Raw genomic sequence first — 21,197 nt, forward strand, 5'->3', positions numbered from 1 at the left:
CTAGGAGTATCCCCCAAGACATTCATGACAAATTATCTTATTGGCGAACAAATCAATCTGAAGATATTCACTACAGCAAATTCAAGAAGTTATCGTTCTCCATTGCAAGGAACTCTAGTTACAGACCCAGAGCTAACTGATCATTTTAAGAAATGCAATGCTAGCTGGTTTGAAACTACTATTGGAGATAACAAAATTTTTATCAGTGAACTTGATGAAGACTTTTTGGATTACGCCATGGGAGCATATGACTCTGCAGACTTAGACGCACTAGATGAAATTGGAGAAGCAAACCTAGCCAATGCTATGGAAGGATAGACATGATGCTACTATATTCCTTCTTATCAAGTTTGTACTATGTAACAATTAAATAATGTTTGCTTGTCTTGCAAGGAAAGAAAAAGCACAGTTTAAAATAGGCTATAATGCCTATTACTTGTACTTTTTCTTATTTTCCAATATTACCCCTCTTTGTGATAAAATTAAGGGGTATTCTAGTCTTTGTAATATCTCTGCTTGTCTATATAAGCAGACTCTTGTATGAAAGTTGAGTGTGCTAAGTTTGAATGAAAGTTTGAGTTCTTGAAAGAAATCCTCTTTTGCAAATTTCTCAAAGTTAGTCTCTTTTCTCTAGTAGAAGTTAGCAAGTAGTTTATAGTAGTTCTTAAAATTCTTTAATTTCTTGGATATATGGTAGCTTAAGTCTCTTTTCCGAAAGAGAAAGGGAGGTTCTGTTAAAATAATCCTTGATGGGTCTTTAGAAAGAATGGGTTTCCTCTAACCATTCCAGTGATATGGTGAAGATAACCACTCCATCGCAGTGAAGAGCAGATATGTTTTGTATCCTGTTATGCTTAAGGTATGTAATCTTTTATTATATGTCTCCCTTGGCTAAAGGACCGGCGAATAAGTACCCGTTGAAGGCAAGAAAGCCATGTGAAGGGGAAAAAGTAGCGTAGGTATGATGCCAATGAGATGTTATAATAACTGGTTTTCATAAACATTAGAAAAACAGGAAAAAGCTGGTGCTTGGTAACATGAGGTGTTGTTATCAGAAGAAAGAAAAGAAAAGACAAGGATTGTTTTAATAGAAATTCTCCTGAGTACTGAGTAATGAATTTTCAATTTATGAATCCTCTATTAGATCTTACCGTAGATCTTGCTGAAATAGTTTTAATTTTAGCAGTAAAAATTCTCATTATAGCTAGTAAAGTAGTTGTTTTTTTGGTTTCTTTAAATTTCGTTTCTATAAATTCCGTTTCTACTATAAATAATCTAGTAAGTAATATAGCATCCATTTGTTCCTGAGCTTTTTTACCACTTATGATAATTCCATTTTTGAGGAATTCACTAAGGACTAATTTTAGGTGGCCTATATGTTCCTGTTTTGTCTTACTATGTACTAAAATGTCATCTATATAAATACATACAAAATTTTTGTATTTTCCAAATATATCATCCATTTTTCTTTGAAATATACTCAATGCATTTTTTAATCCGAATGGCATTACTAACCATTCAAAATGTCCTAAAGGACAAGTAAAAACTGTCCATTCTATACTAGAAGGGTCCATTTTAACTTGCCAAAATCCTGACTTACAATCAAATTTACTAAATATCATACTTATTTGGATGGAGTTAATTAATTCAGTATTATCTGGGATATCGTAAGCGTCTTCTATAGTATTATCATGTAATCTTCTGTAGTCTATTACCATTCTGCTTTTTCCTCTAATTTGCACACTATGTTTACTGACAATAAAGGCTGGGCTTCTGTGTCTACTAGTACTTCTTCTAATTACTCCTAGCTTTAATAAGTCATCTATATGCATTTTGTATTCTTGTATATTTTTGTTTGTAGATTCTATTTTTTTATTCTGGATTCTAAAATCTGGGTCTTTTAATTCTAACTTGCAAAAAATTTTATTTTTATTCCAGTGTTTCCAAGGGTTATCTCCTATTATTTCTTCCTTTTCTAATTTACTTAAGATATCATCAATATCAGTATGTCCTGAAGAAATTAAGTTTTATAAAAAGTCCGGGTATACTAATTGATCTAGGGGTGGTTCAAGAGTCAATTCATCAAATAGGCTACATTTACTGAATTCTAAAAGGTTTTCATGGGTTTTTTCTTGATTTTTACAAGAGGTTGGATTCCTACAGTTGTCACAACAAGGCTGTTTTATAGATTTTGTATCAAAATATTCTGAGGCATATGGCAACAATGGTACTCCTATAAAACTGATTCCAGAGGAATTTATAGTGCATCCATGGAAAAAGTTAATTATTATATTAAGGCCTATAATAAATCGAGTCCTTCTAGAACTAAAATCTCTTAAGCTTATGTTTCCATTAAAATGTAAATAGTTTGTTAGGTGCTTACCTTGGTAAAAACTAATTTTACAGGGTGCTAATTGTTGTGTGTATGTAAACAGTTGGCCATCCATCTGTTCTGCTTTATATTGTTTTTATATAGGAAGAATTTTCTTGTATTGTGGTGGAACTAAATTTTCATCTAAGACTGTATCTGAACATCCGGTATCTATTAACCCTAATATATCTAGGGTCCATTCATCTATTTGAATTCTACAAGGGATTTTTATACTATATAAAGGCGTATTATTTATGCTTGGTTTTATTGCTAAATTATCTTCAGATATTTCCCCTAGGTTTTCTTCTATTTTATCTAGTTGTTCTTGGTGAAATATTGTTTTGGCCTTTTGTTTTTCGTTAAATTTTTTAAAAAGGGTAACTTGATTGGCCCACATTGTTTCTTGGTTAGTCCACATTGTTCTATAAGAGTTTTTAACTTTATTACTTATATAAGGATGATTTAATAATATAGTTTTATCAAATTCCATCTTCTAATTTTTTCAGTGTTTCTTGGATTGACTGGACAAGTTTGTGTAATGATTCAATAATAGTTTCTAAATATAGAATCCGAAGTTCTAGGGTTTCGTATCTATTTATTTTAGGGAGTTCTTCTGTAGAGGATTCAGGGGGTAATTGGTGATTATCTATTAAACAAAATCTACAACTTTCTTTTATACATATATTACATCTATAACGTAATTTTAAAGAAAGGTATTTATTACAAAAGTTACAAGGTTTATCGCTACTACCACTTCGTGGTATTCAATTATGATTACATGAGTCATTCATCTTCTAAAGTTATAAAGGAGTTATAAAGATTTGTTTCAAGGTTATCTAACTCCGCTTCAGAAATTAAGAATTCTAAAGGATCAATGACTGGAGAAAGTGTCTTTTCACTAGGAGTTTTGTCTTTATTTCTTTTTGTGTTTCCTAAGGCAATCCATGTCATTTGTTAATCTATCTAGAATAAGGCTTTTGGTTAATTTTATTTGGTCATTATTTTTAATTATATTTTTAAATTTTTCTAACATATATTCTAGCATGTTTACTTATGTTTCAAGTTTTTGTGGATCCTTTTTATTAATTGTTTGGTATTTACCTCTATAATAAGCTGGAGGTTTTCTCATTTTAATTCGGCTAACATAGTTTCAATCTTATCTAGTTGATCTAAATCTCTAAGATGCCAATCTTGGTATTTTTTGTTTGATTCTAATATTCCATCAACAAAATCATACTCTTCTTCTTCATCACTAGTATCTTGTTTTGTTTCATTAGGGTCAACATAGCTAATTATACTATATATACTTTCTGTGTCACTTACATATTCATCTATATGTAATAAATCTTCATTCACACAATCTATTAATATGGATTCTTTATTATGATAATTCTTTCTTTTAGTACAATCTCTAACTAAATGGTTTGTACTTCCACATGTAAAACAACTTAACTTATTTTTATAATCTCTTGTTTTACCAAACTTCCTAACATGTTTATCTTTATTTAAATAAGGTTTTCTAGAACTACTTTTTCTAAGATGGTATTTCCTTTTAGGTTTGTAATTAGTCTTTCTAAATGTTGTTCTGGGTTTAATGTTGGTGTCATACCTTTGGGTTGTATATATATGTTTACAAAAACTATATTCTCCTTTTCCTTTAAATTGTTTAGTTATTTGGATTTCAGTACATTTTTCTACTAATTGTTCTATGATGAATTTTATTCTAGTTGAAATATTATCTAATTGGGGTAAAACTGGTATTTCTTTATATTTTTTATGGATTAATGTTCCTAAAGGTTCGGGTAGTTTCATGAATAGCTTATCACCTATTGTTTTATCATAGCAACATCCGGCAATACAACTATAATACATGAAATCTAATAGGAATGGTTTAATGAAATCCAAATTTTTTATTTGTATTTGTTCTAGCTTTTTAATGGCTTCTATTTGTTGTTTACCGTAGTTTGCATTTAGTGAGTCTCCTAATAGTAATAGTCTTATATTATTAACAAAATTATACGGATTATCTCCTAGTTCTAGGTCTCTTGCAAAATCTTGAGGGTAATTTTGTTTATAGGCTTCCCATACTGCTCTAGCTGATTCTCCTAAGAATTTTTCTAGATAACTATACATTTCTACTAGTGTTTTTGTATAATCTAACTCATAATATTTTCTACATACCATTTGGCTCCATATTTCAATAATAGTAGTCCATTTTTGAGGGTCATGAGCTGTTAGGTTTAATAATCTTCAATTATCTATGAGTAATTTTCTATCTATTGTCTCTAACTCCAATCTTCGTCCTCTAGGTCTATTTTTATCAGAGATATCATTTTCGGGATTATAAGTATTATAAGGGATCCGACTAGGTTGTCCACTTGGGGCTGACACAGATGTTCCATAAAGAGGTGTATTACTACTGCTTCCGGCAGGGTATGAGGTGGAAGGGTTATGGGAGGGACTATGGCTGCCTACTCCTGATTTCATAAGATTAAGAAGTGGTTTTACTTCTTTGTCTTGGGCATTTATGCTATTGTAATGAGCAATTAAGTTATGATTTGTATCATATTCTAATGTATCATAGACATCTAAATGTCCCTTTTCTACCATCTCTATTTCTAGTCTTAATATTTCTTCATCTGATAGAGAAATTCCTTTTTGGATTATTATGGTTTTACCGGGAATTCTATTCATTATCTTGTTCTTCAGATTGGTTGTCTTCAATATGAATTGGTTTATAATTACCAAACCAAATACTATAATTATTTTTTAGGTCCTTATAAATTACAGAAGTTTCAGGAATTGTGGTATTTCTTGGTGAGTTTTTGAGTAGGTTCCACTCTAGGCCATCAAATTTACTAGAATTACTAGCCATAGTTTTTATCATTTTAACCCCTTTACTGCTTATAGCACTTATAATTCCATTTATATCTAATTTATATCTAGTAGTACTATTATCTGTTAGTTTTCCTAGAAACCCTATATTTATTAAAAAATTACTATTCTTTACTAGATCATCATATCCCTTTGCCTGTATTCAAATTTCTATTAAATTTAGGACTTTAATACTTACTGAAAAATCTGGGCTACAATAAAAGAGGCCATAATTATTGCTCATATCTATCTCAATAGTCGCTATTAAAGCGCTTTCTAGCATCGATTGCTATCCTTTATCTCGCTAAAGTAATTAATACTTTACCATGGATTTCTTTTTCTTATTAAACCTTTAATTCCTATTACAATTAACCCTAAGTGAACTAGTCTTTTTCCGGATCCTTTTATTTTTCTAGTACTCTCATTACTTACTAGGGGGATATTTACTTCTTCTGTTGACACAAATATCTCTTCCTCTCTATTTATTCTTATCAACTAGGTGTTAAAATTTAAATTTCCTGTTTTGTACAGGACCTTTGGATTTAATAATTCTATTTGATGATTATTATATATTTCTATATCCCTATTTATCTCTGTGATTTCTTCTAATGTGGGATTGGTATTTTTATTTTTATTTATGTATTTGTTTAGGAAAGAGGGTTTACCAATACTACTATTTTCACTAGTTATATTTCTTGAGGTACTAGCTAAAGTATTTCCTTGTCCTTTGAAAGCTTGTATTTTATTCATTTTCGTCCAAATAATAATATACTATTATTTTCTTTCTTCTTTATTTTATTTGGTTGGTCACCTAATTTTAAGTTATTAATTTGCAAAATTAAAGAATCTATTTTAGAGGTGCCTTCTTTTGTATTACTTTCTTCATCTATCATTTTTAGCCTATGATTTATTTCTTCTAATTTGTCTAGTAATTGGATTATCAAGTTGATTAGGGTATTATTTTGTTTAATTATTTTTTGATCTGCTATTCCAGAGGCCACATAAGTGCTTAATCCTTTGCTACCACTAGGTTGGTATGCCTTAGTTTCTTCTAAAGCTTTTAAATAAGAATCTTTACCGTAACTACTCATCATGTAGTACCTAAATGTTTTAATTCTTTTAGTAATTTTTCTATATTATTATACTGGTCTTTGATTTGTCTAGATTCGTTTTGTGCTATTGCTAAGACATGGTCTATATCTAAAGTTTCTAATTTATATAATAATTTTATCACTTCATTATTTTGATTTTTAATATAATCATTATTGGCTAACAAGTCTTCTACTGGTTGAAGCTTTTGGATTAATTTCTTATTCATATTTTCAATTTTCTTTTGTAGTATTTCTAATGTTTGTCCCAGAGAGATTATCATATCTATTAAACTATTTAGACAGGAATTATTACCATGCATTTCATGAGTAAAATTATTGGGAAAATAACATTTTAATATAAAACCTTCTTTTTCTATCACTTTCTTAGTTATAGAAGGGAAGGCTAGATCTAAATATTTTATACTCATTTTTAACTAAAACAAGCACTAATGCTATTATATTCAGAGACTAAGTTGCTTTTCATTGTTTCTAATGTTTCAAATCTAATCCTATGCTCTTCTGGAAGATAAAGTTTTCGTTTTATCCATTTTATATGTCTGGTAATATTACCTCTTCTGTCTGTAGTATATTTAATAATAGGTATTGTTTCTTCTGCTTCTTTTAAATATCTATATTTTATTTCTAAGTAATCTTCTGTGTTTAATAACCAAACTGCAAACCCATATCTTATCTGATCTTTGATTTTAACGTTATGTCTAGTTAAATATTTCCTAACCATTTTTAAGTATGGTTCTATGTACCTATGAGGGTTACTATCTTTAATGTCTAAAAAAAATAACATTTATCCTTGAAAGTTATTTATATTATCATGTTGTTCTAGGATTTTATTCCTAAAGTAATCTATTCTTATTTGGCTATCTATAAATTTTTCAGGTTTTAAATCTCTTAATCTTTTAAATTCTGTGGTAAGGATTTCAGATCCATCTTCTGTTATTTGTTCATGTTCTACTTTAATATAAATATTCCATTTTCTAATATGATAACTTTTATTTTTTAAATATCTGCGAAGCTTTTTTAAAAATAATGCTCTTCTACTCTTTATTACATCTTTCTTTTTTACGTTATTTTTAGAGATATAAAATTCTAATGGTCTTAATATATTTTCTATCCTTTTTAAAGCTATCTCTAATTCTTCAATAGTGTCTACGGGAAAATCAATAAGATAGTTCATAAGAAAGTCCAAGCTCTGATACCAATTTTTTAGTTCTACCGTTCTTGAAGCCAATGAAATGCAACAAGAGGGGTATTCAAATAAAAATCATATCAGAAACAAAAATAAATACAATGAAAAAATTAATACTTCAATCTACATGTATCTTTACTTTGCGCGAAATAAAGAATAAACATATTTCCTCAATAAAAATATGAACTCTATCCAGAAAGCCCAGTCAATATACTAAAAAATTATAGTAACAAGTTTTTATTTTAAAACTAAAATTTTAATTTTAAATTATTAATTTTTATTATTTTTATTAAATAAAATTTATATTGACCCACATAAAAAAAAAAACTTTCTTCACAACCCCATATTTGAAAAATATTCTTTTATTTTCAACCAAACACTTTTGTTTAATACTTCAACAAAATTTTGAGGTATTTTATTCCCTAGCCCAAAAGTTATTAAAAAAAAAATTCACCCTCAATTATTGGTTAAACTGATATACCAGACACCCAATCACATTATCAAAATAATTATATAATTTCTAAAATCAAAATAAATAATAAACATGATTTTCTGCGAAAAATAAATGCAAACCCTCCCTTTGAAGGTTGTTTTAAAAATGCAGAGTTATTTATTTTTATTTTACTTTTAGATGCACACCACTGAAAAAATCCTGATATTACATGATTAAGTACAGTTCGTGCACGAAATCAGCCAATCACTAAAACTCATAATAAGATTTTAAAAGCCAAATATTAATGAATTATTTTAGGGTAAATTTTTTGACTGACACCAAACTATAATTCTTTTTCATTTTAAAGTTCAAACTTCAATTTGAATCAAAATAATTACGTAACTTCAATTTTGTTTCACTAAATGATCATTTGAAAGACTTTAACATATTTTTAATGATGTATATACTATAAATTCTCAGTCAACATATATATATATATATATGACACATTGTTTGCTCTGATAATTTTATCTCACCTGATGATAGAAAATTTTCAGAATGCACATCATTATAAATAGACTAAAATTTCTCAAGTGACTACTCGGTGAAGCGAAATTAAAACTGAATAATCATTTTGATTCAAATTGAAATTTGAACCCAAAAACAAACAAAAACAATTTATAGTTCAATGTCTATCAAAAAATTTACCCAATTATTCTATATTGGCTCATATTAAAATCTTAAAAAGACAAAAATAAAACAAAGTAGTTATTAACCCTCAAATCACCAAAGTTAAATATCCAAATACTCACCTAAAGGCACTCATCAAACAGAAGAAGAGGAAGGCAAAACTGAACAGAGGGAAAAAGAGTTTTACTGATATGTTCACAGAAGTACTCAGCTCCTGCTCTTGCTGAATTGTTGACAGTTAATTTCTTCTTCCCCAGAACCACAACTGAAAGTCCACAGTTAAACATTAAATCGATACAACAGTCACAAGAAAAAATTCAGAAAGGCAAAGCCGCGCAGAGAACATCAGCAGCACAATCCAAATAGAACATAATGGTAAAAGCAGAAATGCTCATCTGGAAAGCAGAACGCAACCATCAATACACATCTTCTGTTCGGTTTTCTGCCAGTTTTCTCCAACTAGCTCAACCAAACTGAAAAATCAAGAGATCTATCACCCGGTGCACTGGATGGCATTTGGCACTAGGAAAGCAAATTCACCAACAAATGTTGACCACAAATTAGTTAAAAGCAGTAGTGGATTGGCGCTGATGGGAATTAAGACTACACAACTGAGAGAAAAAACAGAGTCTATTGATAGCAATATGGATTTTCACCTCATGCATTGGAAGACCTTTTCAGATCTTGGAGGACCACAGAAGCAGCATTGCGTCCGGAAGCGCCCATAACACCACCACCAGGGTGTGCACCACTCCCGCATAGATACAACCCTTTTAATGGTGTTCTATAATCTGACCTGCATGACAACATGGTTTTGTAGATGTCATTCGATCACATTTCATCAAAACTAGAATATCGAGAATACATACTTTGAGTTGAATTTCAGGTTGTATTGCCATAGAAAAATATTCACTAGCACTTTTAATTATGTCCTATAATCTAACATATATGACATGAGACTTTTTGAATGCATCACAGCATCAAATTTTCTAGAGTATTAACCTATGCTTAAGTAACCGGCTCAACCTCACAGTAGAAAAAAAATCAATTGATTTTAGATTGAGTTCAACTTAAAAGTTTAGGTATATTGCAGTAAGAAATATCTGCACAGCCATACCATCCTTTAACTGGACGCATTAAGAAAAGAGAATCCAAACCCATCGCACCGTGAAAGATATTTCCCCCTGGAAAGATTCGTGGAAACATCAAATAACTACAATGTCATATAGAAGAGTTCCATTTGGACTCATCTACATGGGATGAGCATTGGACATACAAGGCATGCAAATGAAACACTTGTTATGCATCGCACACTCCTTGGATCTAGTGGTACATTACCTGTAAGTCCAAACTCCCTTTCAAGATCAGGAGGTGTCAACATGTCATAGCCCACAATTGATGAACTAAAACCTGGAGCATATTCATCAATTAAGGAGAAACACTTCTGAGCAAATGATTCCTGCAACAATAGACAATGAAGTATTGGTTCAAAGCATTTCTTTTGTACTAACAAAACATTTAGCAAATTCAATCTTGGCAAAACCAGCAGAAAAAAATGAGAAGTAGCAACATTGAAAAATTACAACAATTGTTTGGATCATAAATATAACGTGAAACAAAGTTTAACGCAACCATTGATCATTTTCAGGAGAAGAATGTTAAGTTCACAAAAGTAGAAGTGCAGGTTTTTAATCTTCAGATAAGAAGCATGCTCTAATATAGCATGTACAATGTTGCTCAAGCTCAGCAAAAAGCAAACTCAGATAAATTTCAACTCACTCTGATATTATGGTCTTGCCAGCTGCCTTCAGAAAGTTTATAAGGTGTGTACTGGATAAAGAGATTGACCACATGCTGACCTACAAAAGGAAAGGTGCTATTTCATTATTTTGTTTAATAGAGTTGAAGAGGTAGGTTTTCAGAAAAAGAACAGGTGTGGTGAATGAATGTTCTATCGCCCTTTAAAAAGTTTAGCTTTTACCTTGGACTTCAAAAAAGTGTTCTCCTCTAAACAAACTATCTCCATGTACAAAAATTAAAGTGAAACAGACACATATGTCAGCATATACTACAGAAGGCTTCTTAAAGCCAGCATTGTTGTATATCCAAAGATTCAACAATGTGCTAGTCAAAAAAAGATGCATTACATTCTAATAACTCTTCATGAAATATGCCCTGAGGCTGTTGGCTTAATGATGCAAATAATCACCCATGCCAGCTCATTGCAGCCAATTCAGATTTTCTAGGTACTGAAAACCATTTGCTAGAGTGAATATGGTTACATCATTCGATGTGTTTACTCCCCGTTTTCATCATGTTTCCTTCCGTTTGTAGAAGTAGACAGCTTTAAATAATATGGATCACCCAACTTGATCTTCTAATTCCATTCAAAATATATAACAATATGCTAAGATAATATATGATTTAAAAGAATCTAGAAACACATGCATATAAAGTATCTGCTCGCAGGATGATTGGAAGCCTTAGAAAAGCATTAACAACTATCAAAATCATTATCAAAGCAGCAAGAACACAACACTATACCAGGTGGAGAAATGGTCCTATCCAAGGCGGAAGGTATTGTCATTTCAATGATTGGTCTTTTTGACGGAATACCATTCAGAGCATCTCTGTACCCCAAATCAATCTCCTCCATGCTAAAGAGTAATTCAAACGGATAACATCAGTTCTAACTATAGGCAAGAATTAAAGCAATAGGCGTCATATGCATTTACTCTCACAAGTTTATGAAACTTAAAATTTTCATCTTCGTGATTAAATATCAAGTTGTTGATACAAAAATAAAAAGAAAAAAAAACTAATGATTCATATTAGGGCTCATCAAGATGAACAAAACTTACTTGTTTTCCTCATGAAAAGCAAAAGGTATCTTAAAATAAATATCAGAAATTCATAATCCAATTGTGTCATTATTGCTAGCATAAGTACTAGCTATGAGGAGTTCTAAGTGAAGCATCTTATAATACATCCAAATGCGTTTGATGAAAAAATTTTGAAGTCTTTATACCAAGAATCCCAAATTCCTGACCACCTATAAATGAGAGTATTCCCATCAGTAACTGATTGCTCGAATGCGTTGAAATTTCATGCAGTCAACAGTGGACATGACAAATTGAAGATCATGGCCTGGAAGCTGGGTACTCAGAATAACATAAAATGAAGGGCAAAGAGGCCTTGGGTGTGTTCGTTAAGGATACATGGCATTAACATAACAGTCTCTCAATGGCTATAACTTTAATAATATCATGATATCAATTAAGAATTTAAAAAAGTTATGCTTCTCAGATTTTTATCTTCAGAAATGGATGTAACGCTACATATCACCACCAATTATGCCCTATCTTAATAAAAGGGGGTGTTTTGAGCTTTAACAACAGGAGTTAAAAGTTGTGTTTTCACTAACAAAAGTTATGGTTAGCGCCAAGAAATCCTGCTCAAATTTTCCTTGGCTAAAAGACCAACACTAATATTTTAGCAGGTGCCTTGGAGCATATGTTCAGTTCTCTGCCTTGTATTAACAATATTGCTGTATGGTGACCACCATATTGTCAAGATAATCTGGATGATCATGAAGTCAGGGAGAAGCTTATGTAGCCAAGAAAGGATGTTTCTCTATTAGCTATTATCATACTCTTTAGATGTTCAACTTCATCATTTGCCTTCTACAGAGCTACTACCTTGATACTAGAGTAACCAATGAAGTTCAATATATTTTTTAAGATAATAAGATCATTACAAGAAGGTATTGTAGACGTGCAGAGCACCCATCCGAAGGTCTCAGAGAAAAAGTTTGAGCAAAACGTAAAGCTAAATCTATGATTAGATTCAAATGAAAATGATTAAATAACTATTAGTCAATTGACAAAATCTTGAAAATTCTAAAATTTGGCATACCTTTCAGATCCAATGTGTATGGTACCCATATGCTCAGAACCTACATCAGAATGAATAGAGTTGCAACAATGAAACTGAGGCAGTCTATCAACAGCAATGTTGATTTTTGTTGTTCCCTATCCGTTTGAATAAAGCTGTATGTAAGTATGGTAATTCAAGCTGTGCATGTGCTTTGAAATGGCTCTAGAGTTAACTACATTAATTATTGCAAAAATCTTATCAGTAATACTTATAAATAAAATAGTAAGTATAGCATCAGCCAAAACATAAGAAAATGAGGAAGAGAAGAATAAACTTTTGAAAAATGCTTCAATGTAAAAATACTGAATTATAATAAATCTGATAGTTTTACCCCCAAAAGTAAAGGGACAGATTAACGCTGATTCTTAGAACTCAAAGGATGATCATAAGGGCTTTTATTTTTTAGAGAAGGTAAATGCATGATTTGGTCCTTCAGGAACAAAGTTCATAAGCATCAAAATTATAATTAAAAGAAGACTACATGTTTAGTTTTTCAGACAGCAATTCAATTGCTCAGATGCCTGTACTGAGAGAGCTCATAAAAGAGAGAAGAAATTATGTTCAGTTTTCTAGTGTAACTTGCACAAACAATTGAATTAACAGAAGGAAACCAGTGCACAAGTTTCATTCTAGATGAATCTCAGTTTCTAGGTGCTTGCATCTTGTAGATGACCAGCACATTGATTAATGCTAGTAAAACAGCTTTGCATGATCTGGTCATAAAACTGAAAAAAATAAAAATTAAAACACCACAACAAAGATAATGTACTTGCTGATTTTGCATGAAAAACTAAAAAATAAATAAATAAGGCCACAACCAAAGATAATGGCCTTGGAGCAGTGTTACCCAGACACAGATACAGCCGTCAAGCATCCAAGAATCGGAGAGTATCTGACACTTCAATTTAATGAAAACCGGATATGTGGGCATGGCCACATGTGTGTGCATGCGCACACCATGTGTGTAAATACACACACATGTGAATGACATTTTTTAGAAGGATGGAGCATATTTTAGTAAAACAAGCTCTTTTTAAATGGGTTTAAACACTGTGAACCATATTGTTTTTAATAAAAATAGAGAACAATGTAGTAAAATAAGTTTTTAGAAAAATATAACTTAAGACAAAGGATTTAAATCATATTAAAATTTAAATTATAGTAAAATAGGATCTTAAAACTTATGAAAAACACTATTTAAAATATAAGAATAAATTCATAAAGAAAAGAAAAATATATTAAGAAAATTAAAAATATAAGAAGATAAGATAATCCAAAAAAATATAGAAGATTTAAGATTGAAAATTAGAAGAAAAAAATTAAGATGGAGAGTGAAATGGAAAGAAGATAAGTGAAACTAAAACTCTCTTTTTCAAATAAACAATGTAAAATAGGATCATGTAAGGAACAAATGATTCAAACATGTCCCCAACTTCCCACACCATATCTAAAGAAAAGATAAGTATCCCTGTATAGATACATAAATTTTCATGGAATACCCTGTACCCGGATAACACTGCCGACTTTGACATATATCATCAAAATCAACCCGAATACCGATGAAATATTATGAAAAGGCTGATTGGGTGGTAGTAATTTCATATTGTTGCAGGAGTAGAACTAGGTGGATAATCTTATGAGCCATTGCGTCTGCAACATCAATTCATGATGGGCCCACAGGGGTTCACAGCTTTCAAGTCATTGAGATGACATGTTTAGCTTAACAAATAATAAGTTCTAGCAGGATAGAGTAAAAAATGAATTCAACTGACATACATTATAGAAGCACTAGTGTAAGTAGAAATTTGGAAAAAAAAGAAAAAGAATTCTTCATAATGATATCATAATTGGCATCAGAAACTGATTTTGACATATCAGCACCAGGATCTTGCTATCTTATTTCTCAACAGTCTCATAGGAAATGGGAAGTGAACAATTGACTATGACCTGGATACAAATTGTAATAAAGGGTTTTGGTAAATCTATTTGCAAAGAAGTGGACATTGACAATGAAAGGTGGAATGGTGCCCTGGTCCAATCTCAGTCATATGAGATAGATTTTCATAGTTGAGCTAGCGTATAAAGAAGTTCCATTCCAAATTGTCACATGGCACTAATCTCAATCAACTCTGCTCAACGTTTTCTCAGAAAAATTTAAGTTATTTCCATTTGCATTTTTAACAAAAACTATAACTATTTCCTTTAACAGAATTTCCAATTTGAATTGAGGAAACATACTGAGCTGTAGTCGGTGTTCTTGATTACTGAAAGAAAATTCTCAGGGAGGACATCTGATGAAACTAATTCCTGCACAATGAAAGTAAATATTCAGACAGCATCTCTAGCACAATTGCCAACTTAAAAAAACAATACCATCATCATTAAATAAGTCTTCTCAAAAAATTGGTGTTCGCTAACAGATCACAAAATGAAGGTTTATTGGAAAGATTATGCAAATAGCTAAAACAAACTGTAATTGTTGCCTTCCTACAAAATTGTCGGCTACAACCTAAGAAGTTAATTTGCACAAAGAGGTACCAACTAACAGTCATGAAGCTTCGTCAAGCAAGGTACATGATGAAATTTGATATAGAAAATCAAGTACACTAGTGAAGGATTGACTAAAATGAACTTGCACATGATCCTTAGTACACTAACAGTTTAAAAGATCATAAGAAAAGAAATGCAAAAAATTACCATAAAAGTTCGATGTGGAGTTGCATTTGACAGAATAACTGAAGAATGCAAATGAGTTCCATCAGCTAAGTCGACCTAGAGAATTACACAAATACATAACTGTTACAAGAGCTTGAATGGAGTCGCACATGCCGTTTTAATCAGAGAGGGCTCACCCCAGTTATAGCACCAGATGCCGCATCAACCGTGATTTGGGACTACCTAATCAACAATGCCACAGAACAATTAGTGTGACAGTGAAACAACAGGACATAGCAAGAATGTAACTGTAAAGGTAAAATGTAGCACAAAAATGTTTAAGTACTCATGAACGTGAATAAGCATTAAAAAAGAAGTAGCAAAGCTTCTAACACTTTGATTAAGATTCATAATTTCAGCAACAAGTCAAATGTGTTAATTCCAATGGGCCGATGGCAGGCACCTAATGTCCAATGTAGGGTCCTACTTAAATCCTCTGATTAGACCAAATCTTTGGTCCAAAGACTAGCAGATTATCAAAGAAACAAATTCTATGTAGTAAAATTAGAAGTGAGTGATTGACCACCATGGCATCTTCCTCAAATGCTCATAACATCAAAAAGATCCTCATCTTCTCAAAAGGAACATAAGTTTGGTCTTATTTTCTTGTAAAAACATCATGACTCTCATGTAACCACAATATTGAGTTTTTTAAGATCACAGTTCAGAGCATAAGGAATCCCTTTGCCATTGCTAAAGGGGGCCAAAAAAAAAAAAGAATAGATACCAATGCTTTACAGAAGCATACCTCTGCATTTGTCACAATATGAGCACCAGCCTCACGAGCGGCGGTACTAATAGCCGAAGACACTGAGCCCATTCCACCTTCAACGTACCTACATAACATTCTCTTTCAAGATATAAATATAATTTGCACCTAATATGATGTTGCGCCTATTTGTCCTGCTCATTAAGACTGGTGGAAATAAGATGACATCATGTCATACTGAGCAGATGCTATGAAACTTGCAAATTCAAGGACAAAGTAAAATATATAAGCCAAAGGAAGTGTTAAGTAATCAAAGATACTTACGACCAAACACCTCGTGCACCATCAGTTTCTCCCATTACATGGTGAAGTAGCACATATCCAGACCCAGGGGTGTGGACAGATGCCTGAAAAAGGTTTCAAAATCTAATGACTTATTCAAGTAAAAGCTAAAAGCAAACAGAATAAATTTGCAAGAGACCAGTGAATTAACAAGGCTACCAATCACATATTCAATTCGCATGTCAATTTTGTCTTTGAAAAAGATAAGAAAAAGCTTTTTACAAATAATTTTGCCATGTTTATACATAAAAGACTCACAGTCTTGCTAACTATGTCACACCTGAATCTTTTCTATCAAGTTCAAACAAATGTTGGACATGCACTTTTTCTAGTTCTTGAAAAGTTATAATCATTATAATTCATTTCACTTGATAATTTACCACAGCGTAAAAATAGCAAGGATATAACATGGATTTATGATCATAATGTAATCCAATTAAAAAAAAAAATCATCAACTTCACGGAGGAATTTTCAGCAATAGTTAGTAGGGAGGTAAAGGAACATGAATATATGTTGTTTTGCATTTGATAAATATAGAATCACACCAAGAAATAGGTACAAAGGTCTCCGCAAATATAGGTCCAGAAAATGTTAAACTGTGTGCTTCCTGACTGTCAGAGACAACAGAGCATCTTTTTCACCTTGAACCCATGACACCCAAATCACTAACAAGTAACATTACCAACACACAAAACCATAAAGAGAAACCTGATGGACTAGGCTCTTGCCAGCACAAGGTATGGGAGAATTGCAAACAGGCTTAAACCCTATCAAATGAAAATGTTGTTCCATTGTCTTTATACCATGATGAAAAGCCACTAATGATCAGCATACACGCCAAACAGGGGGAAAGGAACTTAAACCCTAAAAAACATTGAGATTGCATAACTATCTACGCGTTGTAGATTAATTATGAACCTGATGCTACAAATTAAGGACTTCTCTCTGAATCTAGTATGCTGATCCAGCGCTTGGTTGGAACGATGTAGACATCTTTACCTGCTAATTTCTTTTTAAATTTTGAGTCCATTATTCCCAAACTAGCCTTTATTAAAGAAGCTACACGCTTCCAACAAGGCCAATATTAAGATAGTCGCATTCATACATAGTTTTGCCGTCACTACTCTAGAGAATTCTTAAGACTTAAGTTTTCTTTTAGGATAAAACACAAGTTAAGGAAAAAAAAAAAAAGGCATAGATGAGGGTGGTACAACTCGCAATCAATGAGATATCAGTAAAGAAAATACCATAGCCCCAATCACAGCATCTGTTGCAAGTGTCGCCTTCAATACTTCTGCCTGCAGAAAGCGAATTTGTGAAGAAAAAAACAAATAGTGATTCTAGTGTTAAATTAAGGCATTTATATGGTGATGTAACAGTTAACCTAGATATACAATTCATAATGATTCAAAGCCTTTTTTTTAACAGTAAGCAGCAAGGGTACTTAGGTGGGTGACGTGGGTCACTACTCTATAAAAGATTTACTCAAGACAGCCTATGAGAAAGTAGTTATAAATTTATTTACAAATAAATAATGAGGATAATGAAATGAAAATTTTACTAAGGTAAATATGCCCCTAATACCCTTACATTAGCAAGTCTAAGACATCTCAAAGCCAAGCAGTATTTAGCTTTTCTGATATGTCCCCAGTTTAAATATAGTTAAGATTGATTGCAAGATTATGTACATTTTGGTTGTCAACAATGAAAGCATAGCAGAAATCACTTTTAACACCTGCCCTTTTAAAGTAGAAGTTAGTCATTATTATACTCTTTTTCCAGTTTCTTTATACTCATTGACCATTAACTCTTGTCTAACACTTATTTTACAAATGTCATTTTTCTCATTGATCGTTATATCATGTCTAGCACACATGTCACTGGCACAAATCCTTTAGCATGTTATTCTGCACAAAAAAATAATTTAAAAAAAATAAATAAATAATAATAATAATAATAATAATAATAATAATTTAAAATAATAATAATGATAAATAATCACCAACCACCAAATGCATCACCAATTCATCACAATAACAATCCCCCAGAAAGGGGCAAACCAAAGCTAAACTAACAACCATGTAGAAACCATCACATGTGCATCCTTGAGAAGTTTACGCCTTCATGCATCTATAAATGGAGGTTGTAATTTCAACTACCACAGAAATGAGCATAAAATAGTCAAACCTGTGACTTGAGTTCAACCCAACTGACGACACAAACATTTATTGATTGACTGTCTCGACTACAACATACTGAAGATACTAAACATGTAAGTTACAAACGACACACAACATGCATGTTTATAACCCACAAGTAGTTGATAAACATATATCAAAAAAATGCACATGTTACTAACACTAACGTCTCTTGTTAAGCCATCTCCCACTGATGTTTTTTTTTCTTGCATCCATTTCCTATAATAACAATTGAAAATAAAATTATAGAGTGCGATATACAAATTATCCAAGTCTTCTAACTTTCCACGCTATAACATATCTCTGTATTTTAAAATAAAGAATGCCAAAACCAAAAAGGGAAGGAAAAAAGGCCAAACTAAGTGATCTAGAAACATAAATATCATATTGGATATTGAAACCAAAATATTAATATTGCACATTGAAACAAATTTGAGACATTGGCACAGGTTTATTAAGAGTTCTTTGTGAGTTTGTGGTGAGTTAAATTTCATGAACAAAAATTTAGCCATACAATGGATCACCAGTTTATTGCAATCTTTTTGGTTCTGTGAACATGTCTTGTGGTTTGTTATAAGACTTTGCACAGTGGCATACAACTCGCAACAAACCTTCAAATGTGCAGAAGTACTTTTTAGTAAACAGACAAGAGTCAAATTAACCAATCAACCGGTTGACTTAATTCTAAAAATTGATAATAATCTTACAATTCAATATGAGTAAATCAAGATGGTACTTTGCAAAATAACTATCCACATTATCAGATATTTTATTCCAAGAGGGTTCAAGTTATATCTGAAACAATAAAATTCATAGTTCCAATTATCTGGAGCCAGAAGATTGGCTTTAAGCCTACAAAAGCCAAATCAAGTACCTAAAATTAGACTCTAAATAAAAAAAATTCTATTACAATTTTAAGAAACAAGCTGACTTCAGTAGGAACCAAGCAACAGAGGCTGTAGGTGTTAGTCGACAAGTAAAAGAAATAGCTCATGACACAAAGGTAGGATTAAACTTGCGCACCTCAAACCAGTTATTTAAAACCTTTGATGCTGGTGAAACCAATAGTTCCACAAAATCCCTGAGAAAAGCAGCAAACAAGATTTAACAAAAGTAGACATGTAGCGTATGGAAACGAAAGAATCATGGACATCATATTTGTTCACCAGAATATATCCAAAGTATAATCATGAAATCATATGAAGAGAGCATAAAATCAACAAAGAACCAAAACTCACAACATGTCCTTCTGTCCCAGTGTGAAAGTCTGCTGGAGACAACGACTCCAAAATGCAGACGCTTGTAATTTATCCTTCACCTGACTCACAAAGGATGATAAATCTTGCCTGATTTCTGGAGTCCGTGAATCCAAAAGAAAATCCATGAATTCACAGAATCTTTCCAGCTGCTTCTCATACCTATATCATAACAAATGCATGTGACACACTGATAGATATCCTTTAAGCAAAGAATGACCACAGGACTAGCTTCAGTGAGTATATAAGTTATAAAGAACTACGATATACAAAACATCATGAACACATTCTTTACAAAAATTAAAGAGAACACAAGTTCCAATCTTTTTAATTCACTCTAAAATGGAAAAATGTCATCAGTTTGAGAGATATTTCCAGAAGAGTAACAAGCATAATGTTTGATGAAGAGTCCGATAGATAGAAAATAATTCGAACAAAGAATGGTCGCAAGACTAGCTTCAGTGAGTTGTTGATCATAGAACAGAACAGAATTTTCCAAGCTTTAAAATAACTAAAGTATACAAACACTGTGGTCAAATAATCATTAGAAATCAAAGACAACACAAGTTTTCAGTGAGTTGTTGATCATAGAACCAAACGCAATCTTCCAAGCTTTCAAAGACTAAAGTACACAAACAATGTGCACACATAATCATTAGAAATCAAAGATAAAACAAGTTTCGATTTTTCTTATGATGATATTCATTCTTAAACGAGAACAATCATCTTTGGAAAGATAAATTCAAGAAGAGTAAAGAGCATCACGCTTGATAAGACTCTGCATCTTTCTTCGAAAACTTGGCGATCTCTGAGTGATTCAAAGCCGCATCAGGCCCCAAAAGAAGATACCGCCCATCAAGACAAGGAGTGAAAGATGATGGATTCCGTCTAAGAAGCTTCAACCCATGCCTCTTCAAATCGAGCTCCCTTTCATGATCGAAACCAAGAAACCAAAAAATCAATCCAAGAAAACAAGAAAGAGAAGGAATGTAAGAGAGAGCTGAGGCTAGGTTACTGGATGACAGAGGGGCGGAGTAGGCTCTGGAGGTAGCTGCAGCGGGAGAATCGGAACCCGGGGACGATCTCTTCGGTGACGGCGGCACCGCCGATGATGTGGCGGCGCTCGAGGACGGCAACTGAGAGGCCAGCACGGGCTAAATAGGCCGCCGCCGTCAGACCGTTGTGCCCACCACCGATCACCAATGCGTCCCACTTCTTCCCGGAGAGGGTCTCGGCTCCGCCGGCGGTGACGGAGGACGAGAAAGATCGCCGGAATGCCAGGAACCTCGCCGCCGATCGCATGGTTTCTTGTTGTTTTCTTTATGTTGGGTGGGAAAAAAAAAGAGCGCGAGGGAACAAAAAGAAAAGAGACTATAA

General features: G+C 32.3%; 1 protein-coding gene across 1 annotated transcript; it reads right to left on the reverse strand.

Moving 5' to 3' along the window:
• Positions 1 to 8,707: 8,707 nt before the first annotated feature.
• Positions 8,708 to 21,139, reverse strand: LOC120254332 (pyridine nucleotide-disulfide oxidoreductase domain-containing protein 2). The gene is made up of 17 exons (XM_039262456.1): positions 20,836 to 21,139; positions 20,586 to 20,747; positions 19,803 to 19,982; positions 19,588 to 19,645; positions 17,614 to 17,664; positions 16,348 to 16,430; positions 16,063 to 16,150; positions 15,452 to 15,493; positions 15,297 to 15,371; positions 14,838 to 14,906; positions 12,579 to 12,694; positions 11,208 to 11,320; positions 10,443 to 10,522; positions 10,002 to 10,122; positions 9,781 to 9,847; positions 9,320 to 9,459; positions 8,708 to 9,185 (listed from the first exon to the last, which is right to left on the reverse strand). The coding sequence occupies exons 1-16, from the start codon at positions 21,120 to 21,122 to the stop codon at positions 9,321 to 9,323; spliced, it is 1,731 nt and encodes a 576-aa protein (XP_039118390.1). The 5' UTR covers positions 21,123 to 21,139; the 3' UTR covers positions 8,708 to 9,185; position 9,320.
• Positions 21,140 to 21,197: the final 58 nt, after the last annotated feature.

The sequence above is a fragment of the Dioscorea cayenensis genome, unplaced genomic scaffold, assembly GCF_009730915.1.
Source record: "Dioscorea cayenensis subsp. rotundata cultivar TDr96_F1 unplaced genomic scaffold, TDr96_F1_v2_PseudoChromosome.rev07_lg8_w22 25.fasta BLBR01000419.1, whole genome shotgun sequence".
Taxonomy (NCBI): domain Eukaryota; kingdom Viridiplantae; phylum Streptophyta; class Magnoliopsida; order Dioscoreales; family Dioscoreaceae; genus Dioscorea; species Dioscorea cayenensis.

Bases quoted from the DNA above. Each gene is read 5' to 3' on its own strand.
- LOC120254332 (XM_039262456.1), bottom strand. From the start codon at position 21,122: ATGCGATCGGCGGCGAGGTTCCTGGCATTCCGGCGATCTTTCTCGTCC. The intron at 15,372-15,451 runs GTGAGCCCTCTC...GTAATTCTCTAG, and splicing joins CATCTGGTGCTATAACTGGG to GTCGACTTAGCTGATGGAAC. The intron at 10,523-11,207 runs GTATAGTGTTGT...TTCCTTTTGTAG, and splicing joins TAGGACCATTTCTCCACCTG to GTCAGCATGTGGTCAATCTC.